The sequence below is a fragment of the Thermobia domestica genome, chromosome 3 (genome assembly GCF_964235325.1).
Source record: "Thermobia domestica chromosome 3, izTheDome1.hap1.1, whole genome shotgun sequence".
NCBI classification, from domain to species: Eukaryota; Metazoa; Arthropoda; class Insecta; order Zygentoma; family Lepismatidae; genus Thermobia; species Thermobia domestica.
Window position 1 is genome coordinate 261322074 of NC_137456.1, and position 22488 is coordinate 261344561.

Here is a 22488-nt window from a genome sequence, read left to right on the forward strand (position 1 = left end):
AATAATGACATAAACACCCTTGTGAACCTGGCCCCCCCACCTCTCGGTAGAAACGATTTCCGCATATCAATAAAAAGTACTTCGATGGAACCGGTTTGTACCGCAAATATTTTTGTTTGTACTGTACTGCAGTATGAGAAATTAAGAAAACAAAGTGGGGGTCAAGTTCACGCATCTCCCCACAAGGTCCTATGATCGATTTAATTGGCTCATTTGAAAGACTTTCGTTTGTACCGAATTGTACCATAGTTTGTTTCGTTTGTACCGTCCTGGATTATGAAAAATTAACGAAACAAAATGGGGGCCTAGATCAAGCAGGCCACCAAGTCATGACTTAATACACCGAGTATACATGACTTTTGTATGTCATATAAAAGTACTTGGTTAGTAACGGGTTGTACCACAATGAGTTTTACTTTAACCAGACTAGATTATGAAAAATTAGGAAAACAAAATTGGGGGCTTTGTGAACCTGGTCCCCCCACTACGTTGTACAAACGATTTAGTTGGCTCGTTTGAAAGATTTTCGTTTGTACCCGATTGTACCGTAATTTGTTTCGTTTGTACCGTCCTGGATTATTAAAAATTAATGAAACAAAATGGGGCCCAGATCAAGCAGGCCCCCAAATCACGAGTTAATACACCGGGTACATATGATTTTTGTATGTCATATAAAAGTACTTGGTTAGTACCGGATTGTTCCTCAATGGGTTTTAGTTTAGCCATAACGGTATAGAAAATTAAGAAAACAAAATTAAGGGTGGACTGTGTGAACCTGGCCCCCCACCACGTTGTACAAACGACTTAGTTGACTCATTTGAAAGATTTTCGGTTTTACCGGATTGTATCGTAGTTTTGTTTCGTTTGTACCGCCGTAGATTGTTAACGGAACAAACTGGGGAGCCAATTCAAGCAAACATTTTAAATCAAGTTTTAAAACAAAAGATACACATGAGTTTCGTGAAATTTGAATTTGTCATGGCAGGTCAACCTGGCCCGCACATCTTATTTTCCTTTCCAATTCGAATCAATCGTCAACAAAAATTTGTACCCAATATGTACCAATTTATAGCATCAAAGTCAGAATTTGTACCTCCATCAATTTCGAGAAATTTGAATTTTTGATGGCAGGTCAAACTGATCCACATAACATACTTATTATTTAGTTCGAGTGTAAACGGTACCAAAAATTTGTACCCAATATATGCTAATTTTTGTATAGCCCCCGGTAACAAAATTAAAATTTCTACTTCTACAAATTCCGAGAAGTATGAATTTTTAATGGCGCGTCTAGCTGGGCTGCACAACTTATTTTCTTTTCCAATTCGAACTAGAAGTTAAAAAAAATTTGTACCCTTTATGCATCAATCTGTACCACAAAAATTAGAAATTGTACCCCGAATATTTTGTTGGAAAATTGAACTTTTGTTGGTTGTAGCGCCCCAGAGGGCCCTAATACCTGGCGGGCTACAGCTAAGTTTGACGCTCAGTGCCAGAGCATCGAGTTAATACATGTGTGAAAGGGGTCGCCACCTGTGAACTGCTTGGAACACAAGAAAGGAGTAAGCAAAACACCAAAGACAGGGTAAACCTGCATCTAAACGATCTAAAAAAAAAAAAAAACATAACACAACTATACAACGGTAAACAAATCCAACCTGTGCGAGACTGCCACCTGTACACTCTACGAATGCACAGAGAGCAGCCCTTTCCTTGTGCCGTGATTTCTTTACCTGAGAATAAACAAGGAAAACTCAACCATTAAAAATATACCTGTAAGGTTTGGTTTTTCAAATGTAAAATTATGATTAAATGGGTGGTAATATTTATTTGACTGAGTAAATATTCACATGTGAGGTTAATCAATACTTATAGTACACATGTAAATGGAATGACTAGGTTTTCTGACATTGAAATTGAAACCAAACAATATAAAGTTTCTGTCACTCTTAAACCTGCACAGTCACGGGACTAATTATACTTATTCTGAATAAAATAAAAATAAAGAATAATAAAGATGCAAAAGAAAAAGAAACATATTACATGGATAATAAATACACCTAGGATATACACTACAAGCAAAATATTATGTTAATAAGTTCACCATGGATTTAGTACTTGTTTAGTACAAAATAGCTCGAGCAATTTAACTTTAGTAACCACGACTAGTCGGGTGGACATAGAATTGCGTGAGGCGTAAGTATAAACAAACATCATACACCACTAAGGTATTACTAACAGGCTAATAAACCCTTTTTAAGAGAAACATCATGTTATCTTGTGATCGTTTATAGCAGACGTTGCCAAGACGAACAATCGATCCTGACGGAGTAGGATTATTTAAGGTGGACAAGTTAGATAGACATAGCTGTAAAACATTGTGACAAGTCACGCCAATTGACATTGTATCATACCACAATAATATAGACATTGGGACATAACTAATAAGAAAATAAACAATGTAGTCAATTTGCAGTGGAACACTACTGCAGCTAAGACACCTTCTGGCAGAGATTAAGAAGAAAGAACTAGAACGAGAACAGTATGACTCCTACAAAGAGCTAAATCAGTTGTAACACAACCATAACAACCAAAAAGGACAACACTCTTGACCAACTTGTGCTACGTGGCCAAGCAAACTTTAAACGGTGGAGACGTGCTCGTGGCTTAACCATAATGATCTTGAAGGATAGTTATAAGCTATGAGCTTCATCTTATTCATAAACTGCTTCTGAAGCAACTAAGACTTCTGATAAATACTACTGATTACCTGCAAACCAACATTTTAATAGTGCACTGGCAAATCCACAAGAGGGTGCGATATGCACACATTACGTAGATAAATCACTGAAAGTGAAGACAAAATTCTGTGCAAAGCAGAATTATTAGCCGGCTGCGAAGGCGGGCTCTTATCACATGGGGTACTTACCCTTATGGCAGGCATTGGATAAACATGACATACTATCATTTCCACAAATACACTTTCTACACAAGCGAGAAACATTTCCAAAAGAACACTGATTACACGAGACACACGAATCACTGCATCACCCACACACGTAACATTGAGGCTTGGATAAATTGACCAATCACTATTGCTGGGTTGATCCTCTGGAATATTCAGCACTGGAGTCAGATTGTCGGAAGACATCCTCATTTGAAATGACTTTTCCCCGGGCAGGGAGGAGATGGTGGGGCATCCACTTCCTGGATGACAATGGGCAGTCCCGATGATACGGTGATGGTACACCGATTTAAGATTATTAACCTGAATGAATTATATAAATAGTACGAACATTGAGTTATCACCACAACCTTAAGAATGGTTGCTTTACCAAGATACTGAAGAAGTGCTTGAGCAAGACAGGCACAAGTAAACTTCATGACTTGGAACTCCACACCTCCAAAAATACAAGATTCCACTCCATTTACAGGACTTTTTGTTGCATGTTCACCTTCACACATAGCAAACGAAACTAATTGCTTAGATTGACTATAAGGTTACACAAACTTGGACTGCTGTGCAATAAATTCAAGATTATCATAAGGATGCGATAATCACTTAACCATACGGATTGATCACTCGGCTTGTTGTGTTGGCAGCTTACTGGAATGCACTTGCAGAATGCTAGTTTGTCCTTGATGGGTTGATGATACGATCTTGTAACTTCCATGGTAGGTAACTGAACCGATGCAAAGTGATGATGCAGATGGAAAAGATAATCAAACATTGCGTTGCTTTATTGCCGACGTGGATGGGTTGGGGGCCCCGCTACCAAGAGCTTAGCTGTGCATAATGAGATTTAGTTTAAGCCACAAACTAAATATGTGCGCTAATACTGGCATAGTGACAAAGCCACTCCCTAAAACTGGACACTATATACGTAGATTTTCTTCTACGAAACCATTGAAGATAACTTGAGAAATTCGCGCACACAATGTCGACTCACGTGGTAGGCTAAGGCAGGAACCTGTTTTCCAACTCCATCCAAATATTACTGCTATTCAAACTAGTTGCACAAACTGGCTGTGAGGAATCATTCCCTATATTGTAAAGTGAACTAAAACCACTTTGGTTACTCTGATGACCACTAACAAACAAGATTTATCGAAAATATGTCGGCAGGCGAAAATTACTATCACCCATTACGTTTTCATTTTTCTGGTTGAGTACCCAGAATCTTTTGCGCGCACCCGCGAACATGATGTTTCAACAGGGTTGCCAAATACAAATGGTTACAAGAAGTATATTGTAAGTTATACTAGTAATACAATTGTAAATAAGTTATAAAGGGGCGTTACATGGTAAGTCAATCTGTACAGCAGAACTCATTTTTCTTCTCAATTCCAATTAAATCGGTAACAAAATTTGTACTCAACACATACCAATTTGTAGCACAAAAATTAGAATTTGTACTACCACCAATTTCAACAAACATGCGTTTTTGTTGGGGGATCAAACTGGCCCGCCTGTTGGGGGATCAAACTGGCCACCAAATATCTGTACTCAAAATGTACTATTTTGTATTACGAAAATTACAATTTGATCCCCCATGAGTTTCGAAAAATTTAAATTTTTGATGGCGAGTCAAACAGGTTCACATAAGAAATTTTTCTATTCAATTAGAATGAAAACAGTACCAAAAGTTTGTAAGAATTTTAGCTCCCACCAATTTCTACTAATGAAAATTTTTGATGGGTCACGCTGGCCCGCACAACTTGTTTTTCTTTACAATTAGAATCAAAACGGTACCAAATATTTGTACCCAATATGTGCCAATTCGTACCGCCAAAGTTAGAATTTGTACCCCCATGAATATCGAGAAATTTGAATTTTTGTTGGCGGTTCAAGCTGGCCTGCACAACTTGTTTTTTTTTTTCAGTTCGATTCAGTACAGTATTAAAAATTTTTACTCAATATGTACCAATTTGTACCACCAAAATTAAATTTGTACCCCCACTTATTTCGAGAAATTTGAATTTTTGGTGGCGACGTCAAGCTGGCCCTCACAACTTTTTTTTAAAAATTCGAATCGAAATGGTATCGAAAATATGTACCAATTTGTACCACAAATATTAGAATTTGTGCAACTACCAATTTTGAGAAATTTGAATTCTCAATGCTCGAGCCAACTTGACGTCAAATTTGGCTCGGGCAAGACATTTCTTTTACCAATTCGAATCAAAAAATTACCAAAAACTTGCGCCAAATAGATATCGGTTTGTGCCGTCTATAAACACTGAAGACAAAATTATTTTAATATTTTTCTACGATGTACCAAATGTTAAAAAGAATAAAGGCAAGCATTATCACAAAACAACTTATTGGATAGGCGGCAGATTAAATGGATAGCATTGGCATTTGCACAGCTTGGTTGGCGGAGAGAGAGTCAAACATTTACATATGTTGAGGACTCCGAAATATTCGAATTAAAAAAATATGTGTTTTGCAGGCAAGATTGAGGTTGTACTGGTCTTCCATAAAATTCAAATTTTGTCAAAATAAGTAGAGTGTACAAATTCTAATTTTGGTGGTACAAGTTGGCGCACATTGGATACAATATTTTGGTACCGCTGTGATTCGAATTTGAAAATGAAATGAAATGAAGTCTTTGAATTTTACGTCCCACGTTTATGCTGGGTAGGCTAAAGGAGACGGTGATGATGAGTGATGAATGAAATGGTGGAATGATGAAAATGGGAGGAAATGGGAGAACCCCGAGAAGACCCACTCACACGATGTTTGTCCACCACAAAGTTCACTTGGCGGGGGCTGGGATCGAACCCTGGACCCCAAGCACCAGAGGTGAACGCTCTACCACTGAGCCATCGCGGCCCTAAAATTAAAATTTGAAAGACAAAATGGTTGTGCAATCCAGTTTGACCCGCCATCGAAAACTCAAATTTCTCGAAATTGATGGAAGTACAAATTCTAATTTAGTGGTACAAATTGGTAAGTAAGGGGTACCAATTTATGGTACAATTTTGACTCCAATTGGAAAGAAAGAGAGTTGTGCGGCTCTGCTCTACTCGTTATTAAAAATGCAATCTTTTCGAAATTGATGAGGGTACAAATTTTAATTTTAGCGGTACAAATTTGTACATTGTAGTGTGTCGTACATGCCCCACCGGAAGTGAAGGAAGGAACTGTACCACTAGTTAGATAATTTAATAATAAGCAATACTTCCTCGTATCATTGCAGCAGCCTATACAACCCATACATAAAGGCACGTTATTAGATTGGATACCCCCCTTAGGCAGATATAGTAGAACCAGAGGCTTTTCAAAATAAAAACATTGTCCTCAATTAAAAGGTATACCAGTGAACAGTTTATTAACGTGGTCTTATAGAAGAAGCAAACAACAAATATATACATAAGTGAAGCTGATATAGAACAAGATATATATATATATAACACGGTAGTAACAGTAGGTTAATATCAAATTAGCAAAAATAATTGAATTTAATTATACATTAAATCAAAACTACTTTTACCTGTAGATGAAAAGGGCAACTTCCAGTGGTCAACTCGGGAGCGAACGATGGCAGGAAGTTTTACAAGCACAAAATATCATATATTAAGAAAAAGGCAAGAAAACACTAGAGGAAAAAAAAACATAGTAAAAAAATTCACAAACTACAGAACTAAATAACTGAACACTTCCGTCTTCGATCCTTTCCCTCGTTGTCCATTGAATTGTGAGGCACAATTATACACTAAAAAAAATTCCAACCAATACGCACCCGATTTGAAGTCAATCTGACAAACGGCAGAAGGAATTCAAATCACGGAGCCAGACATGACGTCATGTTCTATACAATATGGCCAGAACAATTAACCAATAGAACACCAGAATGAGAAAACATATTTTTTTAGAGATATTAAAGTAGAATACACTACAACATACAGGGTAAAAATGTTTGGTACCGTTTTGATTTGAATTTTAATGAAAAACAAGTTCTGCGCGCCAGTCTAACCCGCCAACCTAAATCCAAATTTCTCGAAAATCGTGGTTGAACATATTCAAATTTTGGTACTACAAATTGGTAAATATTGACTACAAATTTTTGACACTATTTTGATTACTATTCGAAAGAAAAATAAGTTATGCGTGACAGCTTGACCCGAAATCAAGAATTCAAACTTATAAGTATTAATGGGGGTGCTAATTCGATTTTGGTGGTACAAATTAGTAGATAATTGGTGCAAATGTTTGGTCAAGTTTTCACTAGAAGTGTAAAGAAATTTTGTTGTCCGGACCAGCTTGTCCTCAACCAGATTTACAGCGCCCCCCCAATTTTGTTTTCTTAATTTTTCATAATCAATTATGGTTAAATTAAAACCCATTGTGATACAATCCGGTACTAACCAAGTACTTTCATATGACATACAAAAATCATGTGTACCCGGTGTATTAAGTCGTGATTTGGGGCCTGCTTGATCTGGGTCCCCATTTTTATCGTTAATTTTTCATAATCCAGGACGGTATAAACGGAACAGACTACGGTACAATCAGGTACAAGCGAAAAACCTTTAAAATGAGCCAATTAAATCAATCCTAGGACATTGTGGGAGCTGCATGAACTCCCCCCCCCCAACCTTGTTTTCTTAATTTCTCATACTGCAATACAGTACAAACAAAATTATTTGCGGTACAAACCGGTACAAACGAAATATTTCTTATTGATATGCGGAAATCGTTTGTACCGAAAGGTGGAGGTGCCATGTTACAAGGGTGACATGAACGGTGAAGTGGTGGACCTAAGTGACCAACTTAGAAATTGTATTAAATGTGTTCTTATTGCTTTCTTTTCTTTACAGAACTTCTTTTTCAGTGTCTGTATGACTATTTTGACTTGATAATGTACTGTTAACATATACATACGACTCCAAACATTACTTTCATATCAAAGTTTTAGTAATACATTTTTGTGTTATTATCTATATTGTATATCTTGCTACATATCTTCTTCGCAGTTTATTCTCTTTTCATTCCGATTTTATAGACAGTTGTTACACTTCAGAGTTGTTACAGTCTTTCTGTATCTCCTAGGTATCTATCCCTTACAGGTTTCATATGTAACCGTAGACTTTGTATCCTGCTTTATGTCGCACATGTAACACCATGTTCGTTTCACTTACTTCTGTGTTTTTGTTTCAGTGCTATCATCAGACACATATTTTAGGCGAGTTGCAATAAAAGGTATTATCAAAGTGTTAGGAAATGCATTTCTATGCCTCTATTGATAACTCTAATATAGTGTCTCAAAAGTTCCCCGGACATAGAGTAACTGTTATCACCCCAGTTACAGCAAAATGTAAGAGAAGAAACGGTCTTGAAATATGGCGTTTTCAATCTAAAGTGAAGGATTTTTTTAAAATCGGATGAGCTGTTTGGGCTGTATACTCTTTCTACGCCCAATGTTAAATGGAAATGTAACGTTGCCATTTATCTGGACCCACAACACAAGTGAATGAAGTTACTATCTTTTACGGTAACGTGTCGATGGCAAGCCCCCATTTCATACTGTAAATGGCAACGTTGCATTTTCATTTAACACATACATACATACATCTGCCTATATATCTATCTGGGCTTTCCTGTAGTGAAATCGGTACATCGTCGCGGTACGTGGTCGGTTGAGCCTGGGAGTAGCGGTACGCTGACCGCGTGCCAACCCACAAAAAAACACGTGGTAGGACTTAGGTCTTAAGGCCTGTTGTGCTATGTGGTTTGGTTTCTCTATCTAAATGTTTGTATATTTTTGTCGTACAGGTATAATCCTCACCACTGTTTAGTTATTTTTGTGGGCATAATGATATACTGCTAGTAGTATAAAAATGCCAGTTCTGCGCCACTGACCCTCTACCCACTTTCTCAGTCCCGCCTGAAGCAGACAACAAATTTCCCAGTGCCGCCTGACACACTATGCCGGAAGACACAGGGAGGATACGAGAAATCGAGCACCGTGAACCGTCCACCCACGCTCTTTTACGACCTCCATTTTAGGGGTGTATTTGTTCCCTTTTATGAGCCATTTTAGGGGGTGTATTCATTCCCTTTTATGAGTACATTTTATAGGGTGGAGTCACTCCCTTTTATGATCACTTTTTCCACCTCATAGCAGAGACTACGAACACACAGCAGGGGTGTATTCATTCCACTTTTATGAGCACTTTTAAGGGGGTGTACTCGTTCTCTTTTATGAGCATATTTTCCAACCCCTATTTTAACATAGCAGAAATTATAAAACACTTATTTTAGGGGTGTATTCTTTCTTTTATGATCCTATTTTTCCACCCCTATTTGATCATAGTCCATTTTAGGGGTGTATTCATTCTCTTTTATGAGCATCGTTTCCAACTCCTATTCGAACTCATGGGGATGTACTTGTTTCCTTTTTAACCCCTATTTAACATTTGGCTTAGCAGACTGTGGACACTCCTATTTCCCACAGAGATACATAGCAAAGGGGGGTGTATTTGTTCCAACCCCTACTTTAACTTAACATAGCAGAGAATTCGTTCCACCCCTATTTAAACATAGCAAAAGGGGTGTAACCGGCAATGGCGGAGTTAAAAGTTTTTTTTAGCATTGACCTTTGACTTCGATAATCAGTACTTTTGGGTTTTGAAAACCGTACACCCGTAGTTGTACCAGTGAGCGAACAATTGTCAATTATTTGAAATTTTGGCCCACCCCTGTCGTGGCAATGTTAAATTTGGCAACGTCGAAATCCAGGAGTGATATTGTTTTATGTTGGGACTAGCGCTGTTGGTAATTATAAATCAGACCAACAGATGGCAGTAAAATACAGACAGAAAATAATGGTTGATAGTTTTTGCTAATAGATGGCATTGCCGGCAGATAGGAGAAAAGAATGATTAATTAATAATTCTGCTAAATATCTTTTTATTCAGAGATTTTTTGTCTTTCCAATTGTGGCGCAATTGGTAAAGGCAGCAATCTAAAAAACAGAGATTCGGTCGATAACGTAGATTCGAATCCTGTTCGGAGCCGTAATAATTTATAACTTTGGCCGGGTCACATCTCCATAGATTGTTGAATAAAAAACTCTATCTCTCAATTGGGAGATGAAGAGCTCCAATGCCGTGCCATGGCAGGGGGTTCAGTGCCATAGTTGCAACCTGGACCCCAAGCAATCATCTCCCAGTTATGAGAGATAGCGTTTCTCCGAGAGGAGTTTTGCAAAATTTTACAGTAATTAATTATTATTATAAGTTATTAGGAAAAAAGACATTTTATTATAGTATAGTTAGAAAATCCATTTACAAAAAATAAGGGATAGAGAGAGCGGCTTTGATTCAGTAGAAATGCTATAAACATTGCTTTCAATATATCGTTGTAAAACAGTGAGCGTTAAGAATAATAGCTTCTTAGAAAAAGACACTACTTGGCGTTCTGTAGTTGGAAGCCCCAATTAAGATAAAAAAATAGCAAACATTACTTGGTGATCTACAGCGTTAAGAATAATACGTTATTAGAAAAAAAAACACTCTTTGGTATTCTATAGTTGGAAGAGTTAACATTAACGATAAAATATGGATTCGAAGCAACAATGTGGTATGTGTAACAATTGGATTACAAAGAAAAATTATGGCAGACATATGAAACGTATTCATTCATTATCATCATCAAGTAATATTGTGAAAAGACAAAAAAAAAAGAAAAAAGAAAGCTAATCAGGGGGTAAAGACTGCATTCTAGCGTACCCTTAGAACTTACATTTTACCAGATGAAAATACTAAATACTATTTATGTGACACACCAACGTTTTTAAAGCGTATTAAGCCGCAATGTGAATCAATTATAAAATAAGCTTTGAGAATTGATCATTTAGTTAAAGTCAATTGCAAGGTAATTATAAATGGGTCGCTATATTACCAGAATTACTAAAACAATATAATCATACTAAACATAGCACTATCAAAATGAGACCTGCAGATGTAACCAAAAAACATGAACAGGTTTTATTATCAACCGAGTATTGTAAAAAAATTGCTTCCTTTAAAGGAAAACCAAAATTTAAAGTGAATGATTATGTTACAATAAGTAAGGCGAAGAAGCTATTTCAAAGAGCATTTACTCGTAATTGGACGACTGAAATCTTTCAAATAGCTAAAGTATTCTTGACAATTCCACCGACCTACCACTTGAAAGATAGCAAGCAACAACCTATACAGGGACGTTTTTATGAACAGGAATTAATGATAACCAAATATCCTCATACGTATTTGATTGAAAAAGTTTTGCGGAAGAAAAATAATAAAGCCTATGTGAAATGGTTAGATTTTCCAAAAAGCGAAAATTCTTGGATTGATTTAAAGCATACTCTATTGACATAAACGGCAGCCATTGTATGATACTCTTTCAGGCTGCACGTTTAAAGAAGGTATACCTCAAAATAATGAATTTCAAGCACACGAGGGTCCACATCTTGTAATTATTGATGATTTAATGCGGATTGTAGATATTTTTACTAAGGGTAGCCATCATAGAAATATAAGTGTAATATTTATAACACGGGTATCCATCTAGTGCTCAAGCATCGATGTTAGCCACTGTTGCCACACTTGGTACAACTGTACCAAATTCAGCCCTTTTGTCATTCATCAGCCCGTTGGTACAACGCTGACAATTTTAGCCCCTTTTGTGGAAAACTTGGCACTATTCTAATTCAGCACCATTTAACAAATATTTGTTACATTTTCAAAAGTGTCAGTAAGACTTTCCCTACATCTCTTTCTTTTGATGTCTTTCAGAGAAGGTCCTAGGACCCTGTACGACGGACCGCGGACACCTGTCAGTGACGGTGGGTAAACAGCTTGGAATTCCCATCCGTCGTACCTGGACCGGTTTTACATTTTTTTTACAAATGTCAGTTTATTACCTTATATTCTTCTTACATTCTACTATTCTCCTTCGGTCATGAAATGAGCAAGAATAAGGAGAAATAATTTATATTTTAATATTTTATTATACCGAACTATGTACACACAAACTTGATGATTGATTTGGTTTTAATTTTATATTTTTTCATACACTGAGAAAAAAGTTTGTAGGTGGAGTACTTATAAAGCTAGGTTACATGCGTAAGTCCTGTAGTTTTTGGATTTAACGTACAGCAGACGCGCAACTGAAAAGGTATGTTTTATAATACTCTTCGTATAAGTGTTCCATCTATACGTACTTTCCATATGAAACAATATAGGCTGTCAGGATCTCACATACAAGTGGAAGTATATAACATATAGTTGAGGAATGTAACATAAGTATATGCGTGTGATATACAGAACATTGTTTGATGTCAGGCATCCTGCAACGGCATGATATAACACCTAAGGGAAGTGCGTATGTAGCATATGGATAACGTAAGCTCCATACTGATTTCTGTAGTAGGCAAGAGGATTCCGTATAATTGTACAATATAACGCTGTCCGCAGAGTGGATTTTTCCTTGTGTATATGGCCGTAATACTTTTTTGGTTTATTGGTCACTGAAATAAAGGCGCGTTTGATTTCCTTACAATACATAGAAAAATGATAACTTTTTTCAGTTTTAATTTACGATCTCTGTTAAACTTCTTACGTGCAGCAAAAGTTTCATCTACTTTCACGGTCGTTCGGGTTACTCCTATTTGGATATTTAAAAAAAAGCACTTTCTTGGTTTGCACTCTTGGAAGAGGGGGTGGGAGTGTTCTAGAACTTCACCTTTTTTAGTTTCGTGTTATAGAGCCATGTATTACGCTGGTATAAAATAATGAATTGAGCTTCTTTTGTTTCAATGTGGTACTATTTTTCAGCCCACTCCAGATATAGTACTGTGCTAACACTGATGTCAGCATAAGTATAGGCGCGCATACGAAAACGATACAAAACTACTTATTCCATGGGAATTCACACAAGAACTTTCCACGCGCTGCTTAAGTTAATTACTCCTACTTGCAGCTTGTATCCTTAAGCATTCATTAATAACCTTTAGGGAAATACTAGAATACTAACCAAATACAACCATGCGATAATGACTGTTCCTTTCTTCAGTGGACAGCAGCCACAGCAACATGACTTCACCCTCATGATGTAGTCACCTTTGAACTCTGAAAATGAAATAATATTAGTTTTGAAAGTGAAAATAAATCTAACTTTTGATTCCGTAGTGTTTGTAAATCCCTAGTTTTAAAAATGAATGGAAATCTCTTACCTGACTCTAACTTCCCTAAGAATAACGACCTGTATTGAGTACTGTTCGGAAACGTAATACCCAGTCTAAATAGGTCGAAATGTGGATAGTTGTGTAAATTCAAATGAATACATCAAGAAACAAACTAAGTTGAATCTAAATTCCTTTCATGCTACAGGCAAATGGTTATCGATCTGAACTGAGATATTCACACGGTCAATATCTTGCAATGTTTTGTTTATGTTGAATTTTGAATCGGACCCCACAGATTGCGAAACTGCAACTTTGTAGTGTTTTAGTACACAAATGAGACTATAATCTTGACAATGTTTAACTAATGCATAGGGATATTTCTGTGGGAAATTCAAAATTCAAATTTTACTTTGAATTTGTGAAGTATTGTTTTTTAAGCTTTTCAATAGTGCTTGCATCATGTCTGTAGTGTACATATTAACCATTTTATGACAGTTTTTGATAATCACTGTAACGGAAAAATTACCCCTTTTGAAATTTTTGAACACACCGTGTGGGTACACTGTCAGGAGGAGGCAGGTAATGTATGAGATTTTTCATCGCCCACTGTAATAAAGCTGTGTACCAATTTTTACAAAAATCTAAGATGGTCAAGTCTGATGACCTGTAGATTTGACATGGAATGTTCTTTTACTAGGCTTTTTAGTTCTTCTAATAAAATGTTTTCAAAGAAAATGAAGCTAAATATATGCTAATAAATAAAAATAACTATATTTTAGAAACACAATAGGCACTGATTACTCGAACGCTACTCTAAAACACGCAGGAACAATCAAATTTGTAAATATAGAGCTTAAGAAAACTTGAATTGTTTGAACTCCCACATATTGATTGCGCTTAGCTTCTGAAAGTCATTTTTTTGTCAATAAATGAGTAGTAGCACGAAAAACTGCTATGTTATCTTACCAGATATACCTATATGTTTATTCCTTTACTGGATTTATACATATTTTTTGAACAGTGGTTGTACGTTACCTGTTCTCTAGACAATAGCAACTTTATGAATGTATAATACAATACTGGTATACAGAAGAATTACAAAAAAAAATTATAATGTGACATTTCGCACGCCGCCTTCCATAAGGACCCACTGTATCCTTCACAGGTTCTTCACCAACAGCCATTGTATAAATTTACTATATACAATTGGCATACAGAAGAACAACTAAAACTACACTCTGATGTTTCATAGGGCGCTATATGCGCAGGGCGCACTGTACCCTTCATTGGTTCTTTACCAACAATAACAGTACATATTCATTTTAGAGAACTGTGCTATACAGAAGAATAAATAAAACCGCTTATATTTGACATGACTTTTCAAGGACGCCTTATGTAAAGAAGGTACGTATCACATGTTCTTTAAGACTTTATATATATATATATATATATATATATATATATATATATATATATATATATATATATATATATATATATATATATAATATTTTGTGTGTGTGTGTGTGTGTGTGTCTATGTATGTATGTATATATAAAACTTATACCTTTATTTATAATATGATGTTTCGGAGGGCGCACCGGGACTTAACAATAGCAAAAGAAAAATGTTAAAAAGTAAAAAATACAAGAAATAAACGCTCACTTGAACACATACACACACACACACACACACATAACACACACAAATTTAATATAGTGCTACTCTAAAGTACATAATATTACAATATGTAATAAATGTTTAGTTTTATATCTTTAAGACAAGCTTCTCTATTGGCTCCTCTGTCTCGTGTCCATTCAACCCTGCTTGGATAATAATAAATTATAAACTGCTCTTTTGAAAGATGATAGAGAGTTTGACTCACGTACAGAGGTTTGCAAAGTATTCCAATCACGACACGTTAAAATTATGTATGACTTCGAGGAATAAGTTGATTTATGAATAGGAATTGCAAGCTGGTTATTAAAACGTGATCTTGGGTCTCTCTCATGAAAATCACTTAAAAAATTAAGATGTTTTGGGAGGTAAGAAGGCTCTGTAAAAGTAAGTGTTTTATACAGCAGTACCAACGATTGCATTTTTTTCCGTTTCTGCACCTCCAACAATTGTAGCTTTTCAAAGATTGGTGTTACATGATCGGAGAATTTTAAGTTAAAAATAAAACGTATACAAGCATTTTGTAGTCGCTGCAAACGCTTTTGTAAGTGTATATCGGCGTCAGTTAAGGTGGTGCCACAGCACTCCAAATGTGGTACCACTAGGGTTCGAACAAGAGCTTTTCTTCAACTGTGTTGGTAAAAAGGCTTTTAATTTGCTGAGAGAAGAATAATTCCAAAAGCCTTCTTGCATGATGCGTTAATTTGATCGGACCACGTTAAATATTTGTTAAGTGTGATGCCAAGATTTTTCACGAGGAAGAGAAGGGAATATTTACGCCTTCTAAAGTTATATTGGAAACATGTGAAACATCTATTAACGTTGTTGCACGTTTGGAAGTAATCAAAATTGACTTTGATTTGAATCGATGTATAATCAAACAATTATCTGTTGATCATTTAACCGAATTACTCAAGTCTTCGTTCGTCTTTGTCTTACATGTGTCTATTTGCCTTGGTGAAGAAGATAGATACAATTGAACATCGTCGGCATCGATGTGATGCTTACAGTGTTTTAGAGTTTGTGGTAAATCATTGACATAAAGACAGAAAAGATGAAGCCCTAGAACACTACCTTGAGGAACCCCACAAGGGAAGTTACGCTGATCAGAAACTAAGTTGGTAACTACCACATATTGTTTTCAGTCGCATAAATGATAGTGGATCTACTTAGCATTTGAAATACGAAAGCTAAATTTTTGTACAAGTTTCTGTAGCAAAATGTCGTGGTTAACTGACTGGAATACTTTGCTATAATCCAGTAAGGTAAGTATGGTTACCTCTCTCTTGTCCAAAGCAGAACGTATATCATCAGTAATACTGGTTAGGGCTTTAGAAGTGCTGTAATGTTTACGAAACCCGGATTCAAAAGTGTGTAAAAGGTTATAAGTTCGAAGGTGCTCACGTATCTGGTCACTTACAATACATTCAAGAGTTTTAAATAGGGCAGGTAATATTGAAATAGGCATTAAGTCTTCTGCAAACCGGACATCCTTAGTCTTAGGGAGAGGCAGGACTCGTGCTGTTTTCCACAAGGCTAGGGATGTTCCGGTAGTAAGGGAAAGATTAAATAAATTGGTAATTGGGGAGAGGACGAAAGGTAATATTTGCTTGGTCAGTGTTATGCTTATTTCATCAGTACCTATAGCAGTTTATTTTATCCTCGTAATCTCTGTCATTACATACTGTGGTGTAACACAAGTGAAAGAGAAACATTTTCTTCAAAATTAGGGATTTGTCCTGTATTATCAAATCTTGCATTTATTTGTGAGCTAGAAGTATCAATTCTACAGAAATAATTATTAAGATAATCGGCAGAGAAAGGAGCAGCTACATCAGGCTGGCCTCTTTTGCTGCTACGAATGCCAAGTAGCTTCAAATTTCTCAAGATGGGAGGGATTCTTGTTCTCAAGCAGGGTGTAGGAAAATTTTAATTTCGCATTATGAATGGCTTGATTACATCTATTTCTAAGGATCCTATTTTCCTCAAATTTCTCATTTAAGTTGGCTAGATCTGATTTACGTCCTTTCTTAAATTTACTATACGCTCTGTCGCGACAAGCCATTAAACTTCGAATTTCATCTGTAATCTACGGCGAAGAAGAACGAGAAATTCGTTTTTATCTCAAGGGGGCATGAATGTTCAGAAGATATAAAATTAACTCATTTAAATAAGACAGTTGGTCATTCACAGAATTAAAATAATTTATTAGATACTAAGGCAATAACGCAGCATCACGCAAGGCTGCTTCATTGTTAATGTTGGCTAAATCTTTGTATAAAACAAGTTTAGGCTTGAATTCAGGAGTCCTAATAGAATAGCAAAGATAAGATCATAGCACGAAATGCTAGGTACTGAAAATTGACCGAAATGAAGATCTCTATCAATGTCAGAAGTCGGGAAGTGAATCTGAGGTGGTAGTATGAAACGTAGCTTCGAGCGGACTGATGGAAAAAAATTAATGATGTAGTAATCTCGCGGAATGTTTCTACTTCACGTTTAGAAGACAGTAAATCAACGTTCACGTCTCCAAGTATCCGACTATGCATATAAAGTCTTGAGATATGAGAAATATCTTCTTCGAAATTCTTAAATGATGCTCTGGTGGGCGGTACACACAAGCCAAAAGTAATTTTTGGTACTCAATACATATCTCAACTATGATGTACTCAGATTCGAAGCTGCAATAACCAGCTGATTGACAAAGAATTTTTGCGTCAATGTCATTTCGCAGAAAGATTGCAACCCCACCACCACCTTTCTTAATGCGATCGTTTCTGCTAATTTTGAAGGTATTTATCACTACCAGATCATTAGAAAGAGTTGGCTTTAACCAAGTCTCGGAAACTAATATTGCATGCAAGTTGTCAACGGAATGAAAAAGAACTTCGAGCTCAGTATAATGTCTGGCAAGGCTCTGCGCATTAATGTGCACAGCCGCATTGAACGTTGGTCGCTTCGGTTTATTAAAGTCTGTTTGCAATGAATACTGAGGGCCTTCGTAAGACACTTGGAGATCGGGTAACTGTAAAGGTTTATTGCCCTCAATAACAGACGGACATATTTTATTTTTTACGGTTAAAACGAGTGAAGTATTCAATATTACGTGAGTACAATGACGGACAATATAAGCAACAAAGATAGCCCTTTTTCAAAGACAGGTATTGCGAAAAAACAAAAAAGAACTAGAGAAAACAAAAGTGTATAGAATGTAGATTTGGTGTTTCCTTGTTGCTTATGTTTTAAAAAAGAAATCATTTCCATTGACTCATAACATGCGGATTGTGCCTCAAACGAGGTTCTTGCTCTCTCCGAAACGGAGTGACTAGTGGTGTCTTGAGGGACGAGAGAGAGAGAGAGAAGAAAAGGAAAAATATAGCACTGACCTTGAGGAGTAGGAGAGCCGAAACTGGAAACAGGGATGAAGGTGCACAGAGATAGGGAGCCCTTCCTGTGGTGATAGTAGGAGGGTACACTTTTGTATCCATTTCCACATTAGAATCACTAGAAGCTATATTCGTATTGAGCTTCGCAAATTCATGAAAACGCATCATTGATAACCACATCCAACACAAAATCTTGCCGACAAATAAAAATAGCAACACACCCACACACGCTTCAGAAAAAAAAGCAAGCACATCACACTTGTTGAAAATATTGTCACATAAATATAAAGCTCATAAATCACATAGCTACTGCAGTTATCACTTCTGTGTATTGTAGAATTTAAACACTGACAAGTATGCACACACAAAGAGACAAAGCACGTTGAAACACGCACACACACACAAACAATTCAGATGCACACATTATTCATACTTGGATATACACTTAACAAAAGAGGATATATGTAATAATAAAATAGTAAAAGAAAAACAAATGTCTAACATATCACACACAGTACAATATGTACACTTTTCGTGCTGCGATATTATGCCATTACCTGTTGATGATATTTGCTATTCTGTTTCCACACAAGCTATCAAGTTCATCCTTGTTAGAGACGAAATGTCTAGTTCCGTTTTTAAGGACAACTATCTTTCCGTCTTGAATATACACCTGCTTATAGCCAAACTTCTGAACTGCAGAACGCAACAATTCCAGTCGATGATGGCACAAGTCGCCTTTGATGGTGATGTTGGAGCCCTTCAGTTTTTTTTTTATTGCTGAACACCTTAGCCCTGGTTCGGTAGCTTGCATATGGACGTGGGCTTCCCTCTAATTTGGGACCGATCCTGTGACTTCGACTAATGTCTTTTATGTTCATTGGAACACCTAGCCGCTTTTCAAACAATTTGTTGGCTATAGTGTCAGTATCTTCATTTCTTCCTTTCTGTATTCTGAAGATCCGAAGGTTTTCCCTCCGCTGGTATTGCTGCAATTCCGCAATTTTCTCTAGCAGACCACTAATTTCTGCGTCTTTGTTCTTTAGCTCTTTCGGAAGGTCATGCACTTCTTCGGAATTGAACTTAAGAGTTTCTTCCAGTCTTTCCATCACTACTATCGTAATTGATTGAATTACTGAATCTACGATTAGTTTTAAAACTTCAGGGGTTTGCACAACTTCCTTGACCTCTTCGGAGATTTGCCGCACGAAGTCCTGTTTCTCTGCTTCGAGCGCACTGTTTCCTTGGGACCCTTTGGTAGCATTAGAGGAAGCCATTGTACTGTAAAGACTTCGTACAAACAAAACAACTGTAAATTAGGAAAGTGATATTTGTACAACATTTTTTCACTACAAAAGAAAATGTTATGCTGTTCTTGTATCTATAACTGAACTGTGGAAACATGGATTGTGAAACACTTCTTCCACTGAACTTTATGGCATGAAAAACACGGAGCACGATACGTGCACGTCTAACCACTAGCCATTCCTTGTATGAGCTTCCAGAAAATGCTTCAGACATAATCTGCATTAGAGATTCTGAACAGATGTTTCGCGACACACTGGTGTGTCACGCAATTCTCTAAGGTGTGTCACGAAATTTTAGAAATCCAAAATGATGAAGAATTTAATAATAATTAGTCACAATCGAGACAGACAGTACCAATCAACACCTCCAGCGGTAACAATGATGCTCAGTGCTATATAGTCATCTTAAAAAGTAATTGCATTTACTATTACAATAGCTATTATTATTATTATTATTATTATTATTATTATTATTATTATTATTATTATCACTAATAAAAATATCAAACAAGTGTGTCGCGATGTCCTGGACTTCAAAGTGTGTCGACAGTCTGAAAAAGTTGAGAGTCACCAGTCTATATCATTTTTACTTTTCTTTACAAAATAGCGTCCCCTATTTTTAATTTTACATAAACATCATTTCTGAGATTATTACCTCTTCGTAATCAAATTTTATAAAGCTGTTGAAATTTTACATAGGGAGTCTACATCTTAGCAATATAGTGTTCATCATCTGGCATCTTAGTTTAACGTGAGCCATACGGTATATATCGAGTATCGTTCTTGAGATAATGGACGTCTAATTCATCAAATTCTAGATTCTACACATCAACGAAGTTTTATAAGGTAACTAAGAAAGTTGAGTCGCTTTTTCATCCACCACCTTCGAACATCGATATGCCACCGAAGGCATACCTGGAAGATTAAAAATAGTCCCCGTCAGCATAGACGACCTTCTTCCAAAGTTCGGGGAAGGTCATAGATTCCATCGCGATATAACTTTGTGGGCCGGGAAGCGAAGAAGGTATCAAGTGCATTTTGCACCTCTACTAGAGATTTGAATTGGCGTTCTCTAAGGTGATTGTCCAAAGAGTGGAACAGGTGATAATCGGACGCTGCAATGTCCGTGGAGTGTGGCGATGCAATAGTGATTCTCATGAAAGGCGTAGAATTATGTACCGGGTCTTCCAAGCTACGTGAGACTTAGTGCTGTGCTGTGCTGTAGCAGGATGATCCAGTTGCGATTCAGAAGTTGTGGCTCCAGAGTTTTGAGTTTTTCTTGAATACGGCTCAACAGCTGATAGTACACAGCTGCATTGATGTTCTGTCGAGCTGGCAGCATTTGCCGATGCACAATGCCCCGAGCAGGCCACCACTCACACAGAAGGATCTTTTTCTGGTGCAGTGCAGGTTTTGGCTGTTTTGGAACCGCTTCATAGGATGCTAACCTGTGATGACGGTCCCATGGAGCTTCGTACAGAACTCATTTTTCATCACTTCAACACCCCATGCAGAAAAGGCTCCTTCCTCAGATGAGATAGCAAACAAACATATGTGTCTACTCGCTTTGCCTTCTGGCCCGGCGGCAAATCAAGTGGAACCCATCGACCCACTTGAAGTGTTTTCCAATTTGATGGAGGAGCTGCCGAATGATTTCTCTACTCACACTGAATTGTAGTCCCAGTTCTTCACATTTTTGGTCACTGTTTGCCTCAATTGCTGCTTGAAGATCATTTTCTACATGTGTTGGTCTTCCGGACTTAGTGCGTCTTCAAGTGTTTCGTCACCGTCCCTAAAGTTGTTAAACCACTGCTGCACTGTGTGCTAGTCACAACCACCTCACCAAAGGCCTGGCATTTCTTCCGCTCCGTGTTTAGGCGTTTCTTGGATGGATGTATGTTGGATATACGTACACCAACAACTGACCTTCGGCTTATCTCCATTCACTTTCAACTCACGGTATGAAGACCAATGGAACACAAACCTCCACAAAAAGCGACAGAACTTTCTTGATTACCTTTATATAATAAAAAAGCATTACTCTCCTTTTAGCTTTACCACAGTGAATGTACTTTCTAATACAGTGATGAGAAGTATAATAATTGTGAACCATGCTATGCATAATTGTGAAAAGTCTTGTATAGCAAAGAAGTATGTTCTTCTGTCTGTTTATCTGTCGGCAGGTAGCAGAGTAAATACTAGATCCTTCGAGTGAGTTGGTCGCACACTTTACTGCTATTTTGAGGCAACATTTTCTAAGTCCAACTTCGGATAAATTCGGAAAAAAGTAAACCAGGATCGAACCTAAAAGCCAATCTCTGCAATCGGGAATTTTTATCTAGATGTGTTTTTTTTCTTTTAAATATAATAAGACCTTTTACCAAATGTAGAAAGAAAGCAACATGGATTGAGATACTTAATGATACAATATTTCGAAACCTTGTATTAATGTCATCACATGCTTCTTTGTCATTTAGCTCTCCATACTTAAAAGAACATTTAGATAGGTAAACGAATCTTTCAATATGTAAAAGGATTCTCAAAGTTAAGACATAAAACATAATTTTCGCCTGAGTAATAAAATTGAAGTCAAAGTAGAACAGAAACAGCGTTTGTTGTGCATATGAAAGTCATTGTCTTGAGAGCTCGTTATACATCGCTAGAAGCATGTTACGAAGAGTGATTCTGTTAGTTTATTGGAAAGAATTGGATTTCAAATCGTAAGGTCGTGAGTTCGATTCACATCTGAGTCAATGCTGTTTTTATGAAATTCTATTTTCCGCAATGCATGAAAAAATATAAAATAATTAGATTAAAATACATCAGTTGTATATACATAAAATATATTCATTGCAAAACATAGTAATTATTAAGTTTAAAATATCTCTGAGATACGTGTTTGCAGTACGTTTGCATTCTATATGTGAATGTTAAATACAA

General features: G+C 36.7%; 1 protein-coding gene across 2 annotated transcripts in view; it reads right to left on the reverse strand.

Annotated features, from left to right (window-relative positions):
• LOC145681033 (uncharacterized) overlaps positions 1 to 22488 on the reverse strand; it is a 557303-nt gene that overhangs the window by 165241 nt on the left and 369574 nt on the right. For both annotated transcript variants that reach the window (XM_081752347.1, XM_081752348.1), the window contains exon 3: positions 13028 to 13122. In XM_081752347.1, the coding sequence (XP_081608473.1) occupies positions 13028 to 13122 (95 nt within the window). The remainder of the gene's footprint in view (positions 1 to 13027; positions 13123 to 22488) is intronic.